Source organism: Cinclus cinclus, chromosome 6 (assembly GCF_963662255.1).
Source record: "Cinclus cinclus chromosome 6, bCinCin1.1, whole genome shotgun sequence".
NCBI classification, from domain to species: Eukaryota; Metazoa; Chordata; class Aves; order Passeriformes; family Cinclidae; genus Cinclus; species Cinclus cinclus.
In genome coordinates, this window is record NC_085051.1 from 36,526,592 (window position 1) to 36,545,265 (window position 18,674).

At 35.0% G+C, this 18,674-nt stretch overlaps 1 protein-coding gene across 1 annotated transcript in view; it reads left to right on the forward strand.

The window, feature by feature from the left end:
• The window catches only part of AKAP6 (A-kinase anchoring protein 6), a 203,896-nt gene that overhangs the window by 167,703 nt on the left and 17,519 nt on the right, over nt 1-18,674 (forward strand). Inside the window, exon 11 of the mRNA XM_062494828.1 lies at nt 14,698-14,913. Coding sequence (XP_062350812.1) covers nt 14,698-14,913 — 216 coding nt within the window. The remainder of the gene's footprint in view (nt 1-14,697; nt 14,914-18,674) is intronic.

An 18,674-nucleotide genomic window follows, 5' to 3' on the forward strand; every position in this document is an offset into this window, starting at 1 on the left:
GTTTTCAGGTTCCTAAACTTGTCTGTTTGAAAGCAATTTTAAGTTTCTTATGGCATCAATACTGTTTTTTTTAATGATTTGCAGTCTTCTGCTAATGGGGGAAAACGTAATGATAATTCTGTTTGATCTATCAGCAAACTTCAAAGCAAGCGATTAGGAAGGACTGTTGATAGACCTGCAGACCTTCACAGCAATAGACACATATTTTCCATAGGAAATGCTAGACACTTTTATTTCTGTAGAAAATTAAGGCATTTATTTAAGTGCAGAACTGTGTATTTAAAAATCTAATTTCAGGCAAACTTTTTTTAAATCTATTTTTTTCATGTTCATATTCATATTCATACAAATCTTACATATTTTATTCATAAATCTCTCAAATCAAATATTTTATGCATATATGACATGATGTCATGGCAAAAGCTCTAGAGATGTTAAACAGTATCGTATCACCCACCATGATGTAGCCAGAGTATTTCCTTACTCAGTTGATTATCTATTAATTACATAAATAATGCATTAATTATTTTCAAAATGGTAGCCATTAGAGTATAAAAAATAATTACCTATCAAATATGGTAAGAGCACATCATTTTGTCATATATATTGAACCATCTTTGTCTCATTAAATCTGAAATCCACTATAAGTAAGTTTTCCATTCTTCACTGATCTCCTGGGGAAGTGTATAAAAAAGAAAATGGATATAATTAACAATACTGCAATGTATAATACATATATTTGAGAAAGAACATTTAGAACATTTTTAAAAACATTACTTATGCCACTAGTAGAAAACCTGCTGGGGTTTATTTTGACTTACTTTCCACTTAACTTAAGAGTTTAACCTTATTACTACTTTCACGGAGGTAAATGAATCATTGTTTCCTAATGGAAATTTGCTGTGATCCACCATCCCAATACACACAGCCACTGTACACAGGGAAACATTTTTAATAAAATCAACTCAACAGTGTCATTGATTTTCATTCCATAATGTTATGCTTTAAATTATACTTATGCCTTAGGAAAAAACAGTTATTCCATTTCTGAGGTGTTTTCCTTCCATTTTACATTTGGAGGATGAATCGAATGGGTAGTTCACATGCAGTTGGGACCCAAGCTGAGACTGATGTGTTGGGGGGAGTAGTTGTTAAATTCACTAGTAGGAAACTATTTTGAATTTGTCTTTTTTATAGAAAATCATGCCATATAAATTTGAATGTTCTTTGAAATACAGCTATGTAATAATAATACTTGGAATTTCTATAGTACTGTCCAGTCAAAGAGCTCTACATCCTGCACAAACATTATTACTGAACTAAACCCCACTCAACATTTAAGGTAGCTGTTATTATCGTCATCCCCTTTTTAGAAATGAGGGAAATACCTGGAGATTAAATCACTTTTCAAGGTTTTCACATAAAGTCAAGTGTAGCCTAACCACTGCTTCTGTTCAAGAAGGGAGAAAGAATGAACACAAGTTGCTGAGCTGTAAAGGGGGAAGCCCAGGTGTCTGACTCCTGTTATTTCTTCTGTTGCATCACAAAATGTAGACTAAGAAAATTGAAAAAAACACCTTCAAATTCTTGAGCTTATCATAGCTACAAACGTATATTAATTTTATTTATTCATGCTTTTTATTCCTCTTTAAGTCCCTTGAGTTCATCTTTTTTATCTTTCCATAGAAAACAATGACGGCAAGAACCGGAATCTTGCATTTTTTTAACTTTTTAAATTTTACTTTTTAAAGACAAGATTCTTCGGTAAACACACACATAGTTCTAGGCCCTGGAATACCAGATATAATGAGACTAATAATTTGCACAACTGATTTTCTAAACTAACAATGTACAGCTATTTTGTGGGTCAGGAGAGATTTGGAGCTGTAAAGAATGAAAAGCTGTAATAAAAAGAGTGTTCTTTCATGAAAATGTTACTAAGTTTCATTTAAGGTCTAGCCAGAAATTTATGTGCCTGTTAGCTTGTCAGTAGAAGTGGTCTGCCACATTTCTTTCATGTGTCTGGGACTTCAAAAAATGTGCTTTTTTCCCTGTAAAGTCCCCTCCAAAACCAGAAAGGGAGCGTAAATGACTAGTCATATATTTCTGTCATTTGAAACAAAACTTAAGACTTTAAGTGATTTATGTAATGATCAGCCTCAAAAAGTTGTTTTGGCTTTGGCTCACAAACCAGCTACTAAAGAATAAGCTTAGACTTGTGAGTACCTGTCTGTCTCAGAGCCCCTTTTCAATCATGTACAACTGGGAAAGCCTCTAGTGTTTTCAGTAGCAAGATTTATAAAGGAACCTGTTCTCTTTCTCCTCCCAACTTGGATGGGGAACAAGATTTTTCTCTTCAGAACAGAATTTTAGCAGGGATTTTCTGCTAAATTGTGTTTGGCAAAAATACTGTTGCATTTCATGTCATTTTCTGATCTGGTTTTATTTGAAGCAATAAGCAACATGCTATATGGAGTCATACTTGTCTCTTAAATCTTTTGTGTCTTTAACAAAAATAGTCCCAGTTTTTAGCAGTACTGAAAGCTTGTGGTTTTCATTGACTTTAGTCAATATATCCATTAAAGAAATCCTACTACTTAATCATACAAAACATGTTGAAAATTTCTTCTCATTTGAAATTTCTAAAAGTCAACATTTTATTGAATTCCATAGCTAGTATTATTTGTTGCCATTTCTGCTTGTCTTGTAAACAGTGTAAATTATGTGATGCTTGCAACTATTTCTTATGACTAGACCCACTGACTCAGAACTGTAAGTTTTCATCTTCCACTACATTTGTGACTTGAGCATACCAGATGATGTGGTGTCATTAAAAAAAAGTATTTATTGGGAGCATCTCTTATTTCTCCAACGCCTAAGGCAACTGAGCTTTCTGATTAAACAATATAGGTTGCAGTAGTAATTAATAGTCAATATGTCTTATGATACTTTATATATTTCCTGAAAAGTCTATAGGAGTCAGCACTGTATGTCATATAAAAAAAGAAAAAAAAACAAAAACAAAACAGTTAAATGTACTATAGTCAAATAAAACACAAGTGAATTTGGGAGCATGTAAGATTATGGCCAAAAAGAACTAAAACTATTAATGTTGAATAAAGGTTTGGAGACTCAGAAATTAAAGAAAATGCTGGCTGCTCCTACAGGTGGCAGGTATTGCTTTCACCACTGCATTTTGGATCCATTTACAGCTTTTAGAATGGTATTTCTGGCAGAGCTGCAAAGAGTTACAGAATTTCAATATGCATGTAACAAAAGTACCCAAAACAGTCTTCCACAGAAAGCCCAAAAGAAATCAAGCTGGATTTAATCCTTTTCACACCTCTATGATGAAAAAAAAAAAAAAGGCTATGATAGTTTTAATACATTTCTCAAAAGAAGTGTAACTTCAGAGACCTAAAACCTTTCACAGATGAAGAATAGTTTACCCAAATTTTGTTTGGATTCAATTTTAGCAAACAGAAAAACGTACAGTACTAAATCATACAAAACCAGGTAGGATTCCATAGTTGAATGTAGAGTGATGCTTGAAGCGAATTCAGACTGAATTTCCATGGCCCACCATCCCAAAGTAGCACTTCTGCGGACCACTGAAATGGGAAGCCACATCTTTATAGTAAAACAGCTGTACATACATATTTTTTGGCCCTCATACAATACATGGTTATACCTCTAAGTTGATTCAATATGCTAAAAAATCAATGCGCAATACTCTATATATATGCAAATGCACATAAACACAGAACACTTAGATATTTAATTTACGTCAGATTATGATTTCATATACTTATTATTCACTGCAAAAAGTTCACTTTGTGTTTCAATAAGCTCTCCCTATTAAAGAGAACACTGATATGACATAGAATTCCTATCTAAGAATATATACTATGTTGAGATAGTAGCTGTTATTCCATCAGCTCATTTTGCCTGTGAATCCTGAAGCATAAATTCTCTGTTTTTTTACATTGTTACTTTCTGATTAATCAAAACATCAAAATTAATCTTTAAGAATATCTAGTTGTCTAAACCCCTTTTTCTCCACAATTGCTTCTTTTGCTGGGAGAAATAAAGAGACAGAAGAGCTTTGGACAAAGATTGGGGTGTGGGATGGAGGTTTCTCTAGTAATAGGAAGAATTGAGCTCAGCAGAGTTCAGATACAGCAATATACTGAATGCTTTGGTGGACTAGAATACCTAGTGGTTATTTTTACAAATTTATATTTTGCTTACTTCTTAGGTCTATTTTATGTACTATCCCCTTATTTCTTATACAACAAGATAATTGCCCCACAAACAGCATAGGTAGAGGAATATTAAAACAGTCTAGCGACAGGGCAGAGGTCTTCTCTGAGTTTCTTTTCTAGTAATTGGAAGGGAGAAAAGTACTTTTGGGATGCAATTAATCCATTCTGGTTTAGGCATCCAAAACCAACAAATCTAAGAGAAGTACTGTACCTCAGAATACCTGCTTCTAAATTACAAGCTCAGGCTTGCATTCTCCATTAGTTCAGATGATTCTCAGTCAAGAAATCATGAGGAGTATCATTAAAACAGAGGGACTTGAGGATGAGACAATTCCAACTTAGAATGATTTACTGATATCTATGAGGTTCTTCTACACTAATTACAAGTTTATTTCTTTTCCAGAAAGGTTAAGCCCAAATTTCCCTTTCAGTCGTCCTGGATGTGCAGTAGGGTTTGTACCATCTTGTTAACTGAAACTGGTGAGGAGGCAATTGAGCCCTTGTCCTTATCATTTTTTACTGTACTGGGAGGATCTATTTTTAATTCTCTTGTCATGGGTAAGCTTGAAAGGTTTGAGGTCTCACTCAATTTGAGCAACACAGAAGGCACTGGATTACAGAGAAGGCTGTTCCAAACTGGCCATTAAAAAGTAAAGCTTGTAATTTCATAGTGACAAAGGGCTTACAGTTCCTTTCCCAAGATCTTCATATCAGCGACACCTCTAGACTTTGAGCTATATTTCCTCCTCTCAGTCATGGTCTCCTGAAGATTCATATGTGTTGAAGTATAAAATGGGTTCTTTTGAGAAAACATTCTCAGTTCTATCATTTATTATTTTCATTATAGTTGAAGATATAATTGATATTTTTCTTTTGATCCATCCAAATGACTCCTTGAAAAATGAGACTGCTTATTGTTCTACTATTGCCTTGAAGACCTATTTACTGCAAAACCAGAATCATTCTCTTCTGTTACTATCAACTTGGAAAAGGAAAATGAGAAGAAAGATGAAGATGACAAAAAAGAAGGAGAAAGAAATATTTCCTCTAAATATAAGGCAGAACTGACTTGCACTAATTTACAGAGAGGGTTGGTACTTTGACTGGTCTCAAAGCATTACCTTTCTTACTGATAACATGTAGAAAAATAAGTATAGAGTGTACTGGGAATATAAGACAGTTAACAAAATTTCACAGCACTGGCTCCGTCAAGGTTCACTTTGTTCTACTGCATGTGATTAGACTATTTATTTGATTGTCTGTAACTCCCCCTTTGGAGTCATAGCATTTCATTTTCAGGTACAAATCTATCCAATATTAGTGGATTATTGATTGAATAGTGCCTCTGGAGCCATTGAATCCTACTAATGAGGTTTTTCTTTAATTGGTGGATCATTGACCTAGCAGACTGTTGCCTAATTTTGGTTTAATACTGGCCCCTAATCTGATGGATTTCATGTGCATTTGTCGATGGGTGATGGTGCAATGTCATTCTTATGGAGCAATCTTTCCCTTTATCACATTGATGCTTGTTTTCACGTTTTGGTCACAATAAGAAGAACCTCATTATGTTCTAAGCATTAGTGAAGGAAGAAGTGAAGGCCTCTTTCATGGCCCCTTTGCCTTCATCCTGTCTAGTCTTCTCACCCCAATCCTATTGTCCAGGCAGTGGAAGAATGGCATTTGAAGGTGCAATAGTATGAGTACCTCTGAGTCTCTAAGACCATCACGGATTAACAATCAACGTAACCAGACATTTGGATTTTGATAATCCTTAGCTTTAAAGTTGGCATTCACAGTTCATCTTAACCAAATCACCTGCTTCTGTCCTTCCCTCTGATTCAAGCCTTCTCATAGTCCTGGGACTAAACTGCATATATCAGTTATGTCCATCTGACTTGTACAAGAGGCAAGTTAGTATTAATTTAAAACTTAACATATTTGTAGAATCATAGAATCATAAATTTTGGAAAAGACCTCCAAGACCACAGAGTCCAGCCTTTGACTGAATACCACCATGTCAACTAAATCATGGCACTAAGTTCCTTGCAGGTAGCTCCAGAGAGTGATACCCTGAGCCTCCTTTCCTTCAGCCTGAACAATTCCAGCTCCTTCAGCCACTCCTCATATGATTTGCCTTCCAGACCTTTCACCAGCTCTGTTGCCCTTCTTTGGACATGCTCCAGCACCCTAATGTCTTTCTTGAAGGGAGGGGACCAGAACTGGACACAGGACTTGAGATGCAGTCTCACCAGTGTCAAGTAGAGAGGGACAACTACTTCCTTAGTCAATGTGATCACTCGTCTTCATCTTATTTACCAAGTTAGGTACTGAGGTAGCTACCCTACATCTGAGAGGGGTAAACCTACCTCACAGTGCTGCCTGGCTCTGGTTGATTCTGCTCTAAGTAGCTTCTCTTGTTGGGGGCTTCTGGTTTCGTCTTGAACTAAAACCAAAAGCTGTGGGTCTGTTTGTATATTTATGCTTAAGGTAAGCCAAAAGAATATATATCCAGTCTGAGGATGCACTGCTTTTTGGAAATAAGATGAAGAACACAATTTCTGGGAAAAACTGTTTGTTGTCCCTGTGTGTAGGCAGATAGACCTGAAAACATCACAATTTATTTTTGTCAGTTTACTCTGGTACAACTCAACCTGTGTGTTTTTGTATCCAGGCAAAGTTTACTTCATTGACATAAGAAAAAAGCCAAAGGAAATATCTTTTTTGTTACTTGTTACGTGTGTTTATTTTCCCTTTCCTGTTCTGAAAGAATAGTCTAATCTATTTTATGTTTTGCTGCTTTCCCACAAAAAATGCAATACCAATACACTGCAGACATGTTTTCCTGTAATTCAGAATATGGTAAGCTCTCACTACATTTTGGAATATACCAGACCCATTGCTCAAGGACAGTAAAAACACATGTCTATCACCCATGAGAGAACTTGATTAAGAAAGAATACAAAGTTTTAACAGTTTTAACTCTTCACTAAAAATTCCTGAAATACCTAAGTTTTATAGGCTATTGGAGAGGGTTTCTTGGCATCTAATATGTAATCTGTGTGGAGAAACATCTTGATATCTTTTAAGATTTAATTCTAAATGAATTTCAAAGACTGGAAGTCAAGTTGGACCTAAATGATACCTTACATGATTTTTTTAAGAAGTTTCTGTCGGTATCTTAGTTTGTTTACTCTCTTGAATTTCTACACGTTTCATTTGAATCTCTGTTCAATGTGGTGTCCTAAAAAAATTTCAAATTTACAATGTCCAGTATAGGCAAACATATTTTTGATCAGTGTGGTTCAGGATTCACTACAAATGCAAAACACAACACTGATTTTTATCCTATCTGTCTGATGCTTAGCCTACTTTTATCTTAGCATTTTCCGAGAGCAAAAAGAAACCCTGGAAAATTGTGGCACTTCCTGCAATATTTCTCCTTTTAATCTTTTTCACTGGAAAAATAATTTCTCAAATTAAATGAGAAGGTGACATGAACCAAACACCTTTATAAACAGCATGCTAGACTAGAAAAATGGATCTTCCTGCCATCCCCTCTGGCTCCTCTAACTGAGTGACTTGGCTTATTTCCTGGAACCAAGTTAACCCCAACTTCAAAGTGTGTAGTATATGGCTCTAAAATACTTCAGTTTGAAAATGAATCTATTTCCCTATATGAAACACAAGAAAAATAAGGCTTGGAAAAGATATGTTGTATTTCAGTAAGCAAGATTCATTTTCATCCAACACTGTTTTATTTTTAAAAGTTATCTTCCTGTAATTGCACACTAGTTTAGAGTTAAGATAGGAGCATCTTAACAATAATGGGCACTTTTTTTAACAGATTATTGCCAAAAGTGCATTCTTTATTCCAGGGAGACACTGTAATAGATACCAGCACTTTCGTAATGATACAAGCAATCTGTAAGCTATTACAGTTTCTTTTATAGTAACTTAATCTTCATATTGTTTTATACGTCTGGAATTTTAATAGTGTTTTTAATTTATGAAGAGGAGTATATTACATATTACTAGGTACATGGGAGTATGAGCTAAATAACAGACCATTGAATGGTATTCTTACAAACAAATATTTTGGAGTACTTAAACAGGTATAAGGAATATAACAAAGAAGTTAAAGAATGCCATACAGATATAATAGTAACTTTTATGGAATGGGTCCAGAACCATCTAATCTGAATTGTAACTGTTTATTATGCATATCTTTTACTTCTAGAGAAAAATGGAAATGTTATTTAAAAGTAAATATTTTACTTAATATAAATATACTTACCTAGTTAATGAATTTAATAATAATAATACAAATAATAAAATAACTTCTACATAATTTATTATGTTAATAATACATAATAATTAATTCAATTGTTATTGCAAGTAAGTATAGATACCCATGTAACTTTTTAAAGCTAATGAAAATTGTTCATTAAATACTCGCTTATATGTAGAATGCAAACCCCTAAGTACATTCTTAAAACTAGTGCAAAAATGAAGTCTTTTTTTCTACTGGTTCATTGTCATTTTTAATATGTCTAGAATGAGACACAGTTCTCTTTTAAGAGAAATGTCGTAACACTTTGCTAAGCTGTGAGTTATAGAGATATGATCAGTGTAGCAATTTAGTGGTTGTAATACTATCAAAAGTAGGGCTTTTAAATGAAGAGAACCAGTTCACTATTTTGAAAGAAGTGATATTCTACTTTAAACTGTCATTCTGTATTTCTGACTTGCAATTAGATGGTATTTCTAAAATGTCATTCCCAGATTCTGTTGTGACTGTCATCATAATAAAATGTGACAGGACAGATATTATATCAATACTTTTTCCATAATTAGAATTAAATTTCTCTCAAGGGTTAAGTACAAAGGTTTTTCACTGAATGGTCTGCAAACTTTGTGCCTTTAAAATCTTTCAATATAGTCAAGACTGGTGACAACCAGGAGACAGATCTATGAACAAACCCGTTTGGAGAGAATAGTTTTGTGGTGTGTGATATATGTTACGCAAATGAGCTTATTAGGGCTCTCATCTATTTTATTATTGGTGCCCAATTTAATAGAGGCATTTAAAAAACAATATTTCTGCCTGCATCCTTGAAATGAAGAAGATACATTGATATAATTGAGAGCAAATGATTGCATGTTGTGCCATTTAATCATGTCATTTTTCAATTGCTGTTTTTTGCACTTCACTGCATACTTATAGAATATTTAGCTGCAATATAGATTAACTCACATAGTATGCAACTGAGTAGATTTCCCATATTAGTTGACATATTCTTTTAACCTTGAAATCAGCAAAAGCACACCGGTTTGGCAGTATTTTTCTGAACAATGACAAGTAATCATTCATTTTTCTATCTTTGTAATTTAGCTTTTTTATTTTAAGGAATTACACTCCTATTAATATTTTTTTTTTAGAAATTGTTGATTTTATTTTTCATTCAGAACCAAAAATTCTTCTTTTCACCCTCTGTTGTACATGAACGCATTACCCTGAAAAGCTCCAACAGGCATTGCCATTTCACAGACAACACTGAAAACTAGATTTTGCCCAAACTTTGCAAGCATTTCCTCTTTTTTTTTCCTGTTTTCCTGTTTCTTTTTTCTTCTTATTGATGTATTATTTCTGTTTGTTGTGATACTTAAAAGTTTTACATTATCACTTTTAAAAACTGAAATTCTGCTCTAGCCAAAAATCAGGCATAAAAAAGCAAATAAAGATGTAATCGGAAGTGTATCATTCCCTCCCTCACATTCCCACATCTTGTAACAAGGAGGAAGAGTAAACCTTTAACAGACCAAGGTTAGACAGACACTTCCTCTAAGATCTGGTCATTTATCTGTAGCTGAGCTTCTTTTGTGTTCCTAAAACCATCCTATATTGCCCATGCATACACACAAGCCCAGAAATAGCACTTACCTTGGTATACCTTGGCTTTTCTTCTGGACCTAAAAGCACAAAGAAAATCCATCTGTTTAAGTTACTGTTTGTCCTTGTCCAACTATTTTCAAAACTCTATGTGAATATTTAGTCCAGTTGTAGGGTGAAAACAAGAAACTTCAGATCCCATAAAAATAAATTCTCCAAACCATATGTAATAAATCTATCAGGCTATCAAAACATCTCAATAATCTATGTGGTGAATGTGTGGATTATGTGGATGTAAGGCAACTCAACTGATTTTACAATGACTTTTAAACTACTTTTAAGCACAATTAGTCACACTGAGTTAATAAAAAATCTTAAATAGTTAATCTAAAAACCTGGACAAGATTCTTGATGCAACATGTTTCAGGGGCTTATCTTACATGTGTGAGAGAGCTAACTTCCCATAAAGGTCTTTCAGTCATGCAGAGCAGGCAGTGCAGCACAGTTCGGGTGCTAATATGCTGCAGGAAAGCTGAGGGATGGAGACTGACTGGAACTTGAGGAGCTATAACATTCCTCAACTTCCCACCTTTCTGTGCCTCTCATATGCTCTGGCACTGCCTAAAGCTGCTGACATGTTTCTGGACATATGCCATTCACTTGGGAGTCACACAGCTAAGCCAAGTACCTTCGGTTCAGATCATGGCCACTTCCATCCCCATAGATAGTGCCATTAGCCCTTGGCTTGGAAGGAGTGTTTGATGTCATTTGACTCAGCAGGGGCTTTTCCAGATGATTTAAGTCATGGTATTAACAAGCTGTGAAAGTAGTTTCAGCTAGCCCTTTTAAGCTATGCAGGTGATAACTTCAAAGCACTGAAAATAAGAGTAGGCAGGGGAAAGTAAAACCTTCCAAGATTCTAGCAGCATGGACAGGAATCCTCAGTATGGGAAGCCATGACCATAAAAACATTCTAATGACTAACACCTCAATGTTATCAGGGTATCTGTTGTGAAGCAAATTACTCAGAGACAAAGTCAAGTTCATACCCAGCATCTGCAGTTACTGTGTATACTCAGCCTGCAGCAAAAAAAATCAAATACATTTATTTAAGTCTCACTGCAAATGGCTTAAATGGATATGTTTCTCCCACATTTGCAAAGATTTGGATTGTGTTTATGTTTGCCACAGCTCAATGGAGACATGATAGTATGAGGGGACAAAACTGAAAGTTTGATCTCTTAATCTACACTTCAGCAAATCTTCAGCACACACAGAAGACTAAGTAAGCCTAAGTGATGCATCTCAGCGTACAGTTAGATCACATCCTAATTTTCTGAACCTTTGAGTGCCTAGTGACTTAGCAGCTGTAAACCATAAGTCTCAAGGCTCAATAGAGATACTCATAATATTTCCTCTTTTAAATTAATTTACTTTTATCAAACATGAATTATAGCTTCTATATTCACAATGTAAAATGTACCTTGCAAAAAATTAAAGTAACTGTCATCCTGGTTGCATACTTTGCATGTGAAATTACTGTATTGACAGTTTTTTATACAAGAATACCATTTCAACAATAGCAAAACCTGCATGGATATACACCACCACTGTGTATATATCAAGTCATGGGATATATTGTGTCCCTTTAGGACACTGAATACAAGACCCTAATACTGCTTAAATTCATTATTTCTAGTGCTATTATATAGAGCTTAAAGATGTCTTTACATGATTAAGTTCTCTGGGTTTTAAAGTATTGTTTCTGTAGCCAGCTATTTCAATGCACTGTTAGATACAAGCACTTCATTCTTCTCCCGTTTAATATTAACCATAATATCATGTAATAAAATTGAAACAAAAGTGCCATAGGCCTAATTGTACTGTCACAGCCATGTAAATCAGAAATAGCTTCAGTAAAGCTACTGTTATTATGCTGGTGTAAAATTGATATAAATTAGAAATGACTTGGATGCTGTAGCTCTGCTTTCATATAACACAATGTAAAGGCTTCACTTAAAGTCTCCTATAATGGCTTATGAATGCAATTCTCCTTACCTCATCATATTAAAAGGCATTGTATCAGAAGAGACCAATATTTATAAAGGATAACTTAATCAGATAGATCAAGGTAAATTAATGTTATGGGGACAGATTCTGAGCTATATTGACTTCTATGAAGTTAATGCAGACCTACATAAATTTGGCTGTGATCAGTATGTAATTCACCATCACTTCCAAAAAAACTGAGTTGCCTAGCTGTTATAAAATGTAAAATAAGAACCCTGACTTTAGGCTTTTTGGTCTGGTTTGGTCGGGTGGTATTTTTCCTGATCTGACATTAAGCTAATGAACAGCATCATAAAGGAAATGTGCCAGACATCGTGGTTACCAAGAGCTATGAAGGAAACTATTAATGAACTCTAGGAAAATAAATAAGGGCAAGTTCAGGAAACGTAAGTGAAAATGCAGCTCTGGTGTAAATTGAATAATGAAATTCATGGTTGTATTTTGCCATAAATAGTGGTTTGGGAATTTGTCATTCACCTTATTTAAAATTCAGAAATATTAAAAGTACAGGGTTCCCTCATTACAGAAGTAATAGAATTCTAGCTATTATAGAGTTAGGGTAATTTAAATAGCTATAGAATGCATTGTATCAATAAGTGGAACTTCTGTATGAAATGTCCACCTGCTACTATACTATTCAGTGTACTTTCCAATCAAATGTACTTAATAATTTTAAGATGTCTTCTAATGAAGGCTTATTGGGAATAACATTTTGAAGACAAATACTTTTAGGCATTAAAACTTCTGCTTTAAATGAGATTGCTTTGCCTTGTTTACACTTGTTGATTAATAAGCAGTTTGTTAGGATGGCCCAATTGTGCTAGTGAAAGTAGATCAGTAATTCACCTATGTTTATGCGTTTAATAATCATTTTTCTTGAAGGCTTTAAAGGAAATCCCTGTCTACTGCATACTGTCCCGATGCAAAGAAAGATACATGTTTTTAGGGGTATATACCAATCTTTTAGTGCACACTTGCAGCTTAATATTATTGAACAAGAACAGCAGCAAAATACTGCTTTGAGTTATGACATTTCTAATTACAAATTTCAATTTTTAAAGAAACAGTGACACAAAAATCTGGAACTGGAATTCACTTGCTATAGAATGTTTTTGTTTTGCTAATATAATTAAGAAAGGTGATCCTGGTTTTTTATAGTTAACGCTTCTGAACAGCTTTGAGAGATGCAGTGGCTTTTTTGTTTGCTTCTTCTTATTATCTGGAAGTTTAGAGGCAAACACCATGTCTTCAAAAAGATGATAGCCCAAATTTTCTCATGGGGTCATGCACTTTCATCTGTGGTGTCCCACAGAGGGAAACAGATGTTGGCAAGTTAAATTTAAATTATCTGGAAAGCTCCCATGTGTAAAGCACAGTTAAATTCAGGAGTAGCACAGCTCTATGATAATTATTGAATACTTGAGCCATGCAATGTTATAAAAATAAAGGATCTCAGAACCTGGGCTGAAGAAGTCATCCTCACATGCATTTCTGCCTTCTGTACTCCAGCTTCATAGATATTATTATTGAAATTTGTTATGAGGTAAAAAAATCCTGGTTTGATATTCAGTGACAGTAGAGTATAATTATGGATAAAACCATGCTTGGGAGCACCCCATGCCATTAACTGTTTCCAGGTGGTAGACCTCGCTCTAGTTCTGGCATGTGGGATGTATTATTCATTCTGTTGTTCAACAAGATTCTCAGTACAGTTTCTTAGGGTTTTGGTTGAGTACTAACATATCCTGGCTCCCATCAAGTTTCAATATTAGGGCTTAGCAATTGTCTCTCATCGTCCAGTTTATGTCAGACTGCATTCTCAGTAGCACTGGAATCAGTATATGAAATAAATGCAGTGAATTACTCCTTTTCAGGGATGATACAATTCTCACTGTTTTCCTACATTTACTTGAATACGGAACTAACCTGAAAATATTTTATGATAACAAAAAACATATATAAACAATTTTATACTGAATTTTCTCCTTCTGTAATGTTCCTCCTATGACAGGGTACACGTGACCCATAATTTCTATTGTTTTTTTCTAAAACTATACATATTCTTATTGCATGACCACAATTCTTCCCTCTTATTTTTCTGTAGAATTTCTGAAGCTGATTACTGTCAGGGTAACTAATTTCAGATGTGTCCCAGTTGAATGAAAAAGAAAGGAAGAATAAACGAGTCTACACCATAAAACTTTCAGCATTATTGAGACAGTTAGCTATGTATGGCATTTGTTTGAAGAAGACTGAAAATAGTGTTAGTCTGTCTGTGCTATTAAGGTAAAGACTGTCTATATCTGAAAATGACACACTAAGCTTTGACACAAGTACGTGAATTTATGGAAGACCTGAAAATAAAAAACTGCAAGAAAGAGATTGGGCACCACTAAATATCAGACAATAATTAATGCTTCCGTTTGTGAAGTATTCCATACTGACATCTGCTGTTTGTCTTTCCTTCAGTCTCTGTGCTCTGAGATCAAGCAGAGGCGCCGTGGGGTAGCCTCTGTGCTGCGATTATGCCAGCACCTCCTGGATGACCAGGAAACCTGCAACCTAAATGCAGATCACCAGTCCATGCAGTTGATAATTGTAAACCTTGAGAGAAGGTGGGAAGCCATTGTCATGCAAGCTGTCCACTGGCAAACCAGACTGCAGAAGCGATCGGAAAAAGACTCGGTGAGTGATGCTTGCTTTAAAAAGGTCTCGTGGGATTTCATTCTTCACAAGAAAAGCTTTTTCAGCACAAGAAAAACGTGTCCATCTCTGAGTGTTTTCTTCTGACTGAGATACTGTTCCTAGTCTTCACTGCCTACAAGTTAATCTTCAGTTTTTCACACACAATTGTATGGACATAATTGTTTAATAATATAAACTCACATATACATACTGTATTTGCAGAATATTTAATCTCATCATATCTGATCCCACCCAGTAAAAAACCCAATCTTTTCCTGGTGCTAAGTTGCTCGATATCTAACAGAACTGGACCCAGAGACATATTTCACTGGTTGCAAATATATTTTAGAAAAATAATTTCCTGTGTAACTAAGACTGGTTTTAATTAGCATCCCAGCAGTAGATGTGTATTTTGCGTAGATTGCCGTGGATATGTGATTAATATACAATCCTCTGTTATTTGAATATGAGTAAAATGTAATAATTTGCTTTTATCTCAGGGAAATGATTCCTAAGAGGCAAAATAGCACTCTGCTTAAACCATCCATTAAGTGCCATGAATTATATTGGTTTTCTACAGCATAAAACTATATTACAAAGCAGGGGGAATAAAATAATCCCTACTGTAACACCATTGACTGTAACGGATGAATTGGCTCAGCATGTTTTGTGCAACTATCACACTGCTGAAGTCTGTATACTGCAGCTACATTGACAGCAATGATTATCCTATGTAGTTCATATACTGAAGAGTCTTGATGAGATTTGGGAACAAGTGATATAATTTTTTAGGTTCTTATCAAGCAAAGCAAAGGAAAAAAATCTTGACAATCCTTCTTAGCAATTATCTGACTGACAGTGAAATACTACTTTTGAATTATTTGTTTTGAAGTTCCTTTACAAAAATAACAGAAGCTATAATTCTCTGATTCAGTTAGGGTCCTACAGTATGATGGTGCATAAAGCATTGTTTAGACACACTAGCAGTTCCTGAGTGAAAATACTATTAGTCTGAACAGCCCAAGAAATGGTGAGCTAGTGAGAAGGATGCTATGGACGAGTGAATTGGTGAAGGTAATAATAATGTTGTTTGCCTGCCTTTTTCAAAATTTATGACCTAGGAGTGCTCCTCTGCCTGTTTGGTTATTGGCTCTTTTGCTTTAGGTATTGACATAGAAATGTGACTCGATGAAGGAAGAGATCTAAACAGACAGTTAGGACATGTCAAAAAGGGCTCTGTATGAGGCAGCATGGAAAGAACTCATCTCTGAAAAGCAGATGTAGTGTCAGCATTGGTTTTATAAGAATGGGATTAGTCATCTGGCAACGTAAAAAGTGAAGATAATTGAGATTGTGAGAAAATGTTACAGAAATATCAGTGGAATTAAAGGAAAAAAAAAACCCAGAATTAGTGAGGATCCAGAAAAATTGTTTATGGAAATTGTAGGTAGGAGTTTTAAACAATACATCATGATTGAATTGAGAGGAAAGTCAAGAAATGAAAGAAGACAAGTGCCATCTCAACAGTTGCAGAGAGTTTTGATGGCAATGAGTCTGAGGGATCAAGAAATGACGACAGAAGTAAAAGAATTTATCAATTAGATAGGCTGGGCAAGTGAATGGGTGAGAAGATAAATATGAGTCTGAGGAATAGAAAAGACTGATAAAGAAAGAAAATACAGTAGCAGATATTTTTAATTCTCTTAAGAAATGCTGGCTATGTTTTTGTGATAGCTCCATCTTAGGAATATTTTTAGCCATATTACTAATAAGTTACAGCAATAGGTAAGTGCTGCACAAAATGTTTGATGATCTGACCAGCAGTAGAAAGAACTGTTGAACTTTGGAGCTTTAGAAATAAGTATTTAGGCAACAGTCAGACCAAAAAACAGCTTTCAGAATCCTGATTATTTTTTTGTTAGAGGCTGAGTATTGTTTGGTCTATAACATCCCAAGAGGGAGTGAACTCGATTTCAACTGTGTTATCTTAAAGGTAAAGTACCACAAATCACCATTAATTTTGGGGTATTTTTTTAGTAAATGCATATCTCCTATATGACTTGGAACATAAAGTAGTTGCATTTGTGAGATATTTTAGAGTGCTGACATAGGTCCAAGTTACTGTAATGAATGTATATTATTCTCTTTAGTGAGTGGGCAGTTGTTGTATTGAAGCAGTTGCTCTAAATAAACTGTTATGATTTAATTAGAGCTTGGTTCTGCTCTTGCAACAGTAGCAAAGTCTTGTGGTTCTGTTTGGGATTGAAGTCGATCAGGAGCTGAGGCATGGTGAGGATAGGAGTACAGAATCTCACTTGATATCTAGAGGCTTGGAACTTCCCAAGGTACCTGCTGCTTTGTTCCCACTTTGCCTGAGTTAGTCTGGAGTTATTTGCTGGCCTGAGCTTACTTTCACTGGCTGAGGAGTTTATGATTCTTTCTGCTGAGAAAGCAGCCATTTAGAGATATCATCATGCTCATCTAATTTTCACTGTGGTCTGTTTTTTGGAACCTCTCATCTTAGGCTGCTTTATAATAATGCTTCATTTATGTATGTCAGTATCTACAAGTTTCTCTTGCTGATAAAACTATCCATATTCTTAACATTTAAATATGCTCCAGCCACTGCAGGATTCATGTTTCTTTGACTTTCCTTGCCCGAGCTGGCATGTTCTAACCTTCCTTTTCACTCAGTTCCTGTGCAGTCATTTCTTGGGTGGGTACCAGAACCATTTCTTCTGCTACCATATCTCTCTGTATTTGATAGTGTGCCAGTCTTGGCATACAAACTGTATCCCTTGGTAACAAGTCTGTCTTTGTGGTTGCCCACAAAATACTGTAATTTATGAAAACAAATGAGTTGTTTTTATAGCCTGATGGCATCTGACTCATTCATGGCATCTGACTTGCTGACAGTAAATAAGACACCCTAGATGATTGTATAGCCTCAGTGCAAGAGTCACTTTCTTCTTCTACTGTTTCCTAATTGTTTACTGGGATCTTCCTTTGTCCTCTTTCTGCCCCTTTTTGCATTCAGTCACTTATCTGGGCCACTTAAAACATTACAAAGGTACACTGGAATTAACCACAGAAAACTTCTGCATTTCTTTTGAATTGTCTTATGATCTTCAGCACTTATTAATTTTGCTTGCTTTTGTAATAGTGGCCACCATAAGTTTACAAATGACAAGTTATTAACACCTACCTCATGCACCTACAGTCGGGTGCTGTCCTTCTCATAAGCAAAAAGTTCAGTCTAGAATGTGAAATTATCAATAAGAATCACTCCAGAAAGACTAGATTTAGTAGGTTAATCCAGCTATTTAGAATGAGGTATTCATAAAATGAAAAACCTCAGAAAACTAGAAGCAATCCTAATTTGTTTTAGCAAAATAGGTTTTATCTCCCCCATCTGTTTGTTTTGGTGTTTTTGTTAGGTTTTTGTTTGTTTGTTTTTGTTTGTTTTTTAAATCATAAATTCCTTAAATCCAGATTTATCATTCCATATTTTGCTGATATAATGTTATATATCACCTTAATTTTAACTTCAGGATTACACAGATGCCTTATTGCTTCTCTAACAAGACCCTGCTAGCAATCATCTTAAAGGGAAGAGGAGACTGCCTGGCAATTGCAATTGCAATAGCAACAATCTTCATTTAACTAAACTCAAAATTGCCATCTAAAATTCCTGCTCAACAGCTGGAGAAGCTTTAACTCACTATGCAGTTTCTTTTAGAAGGTACAAGTCTACTTGAAAG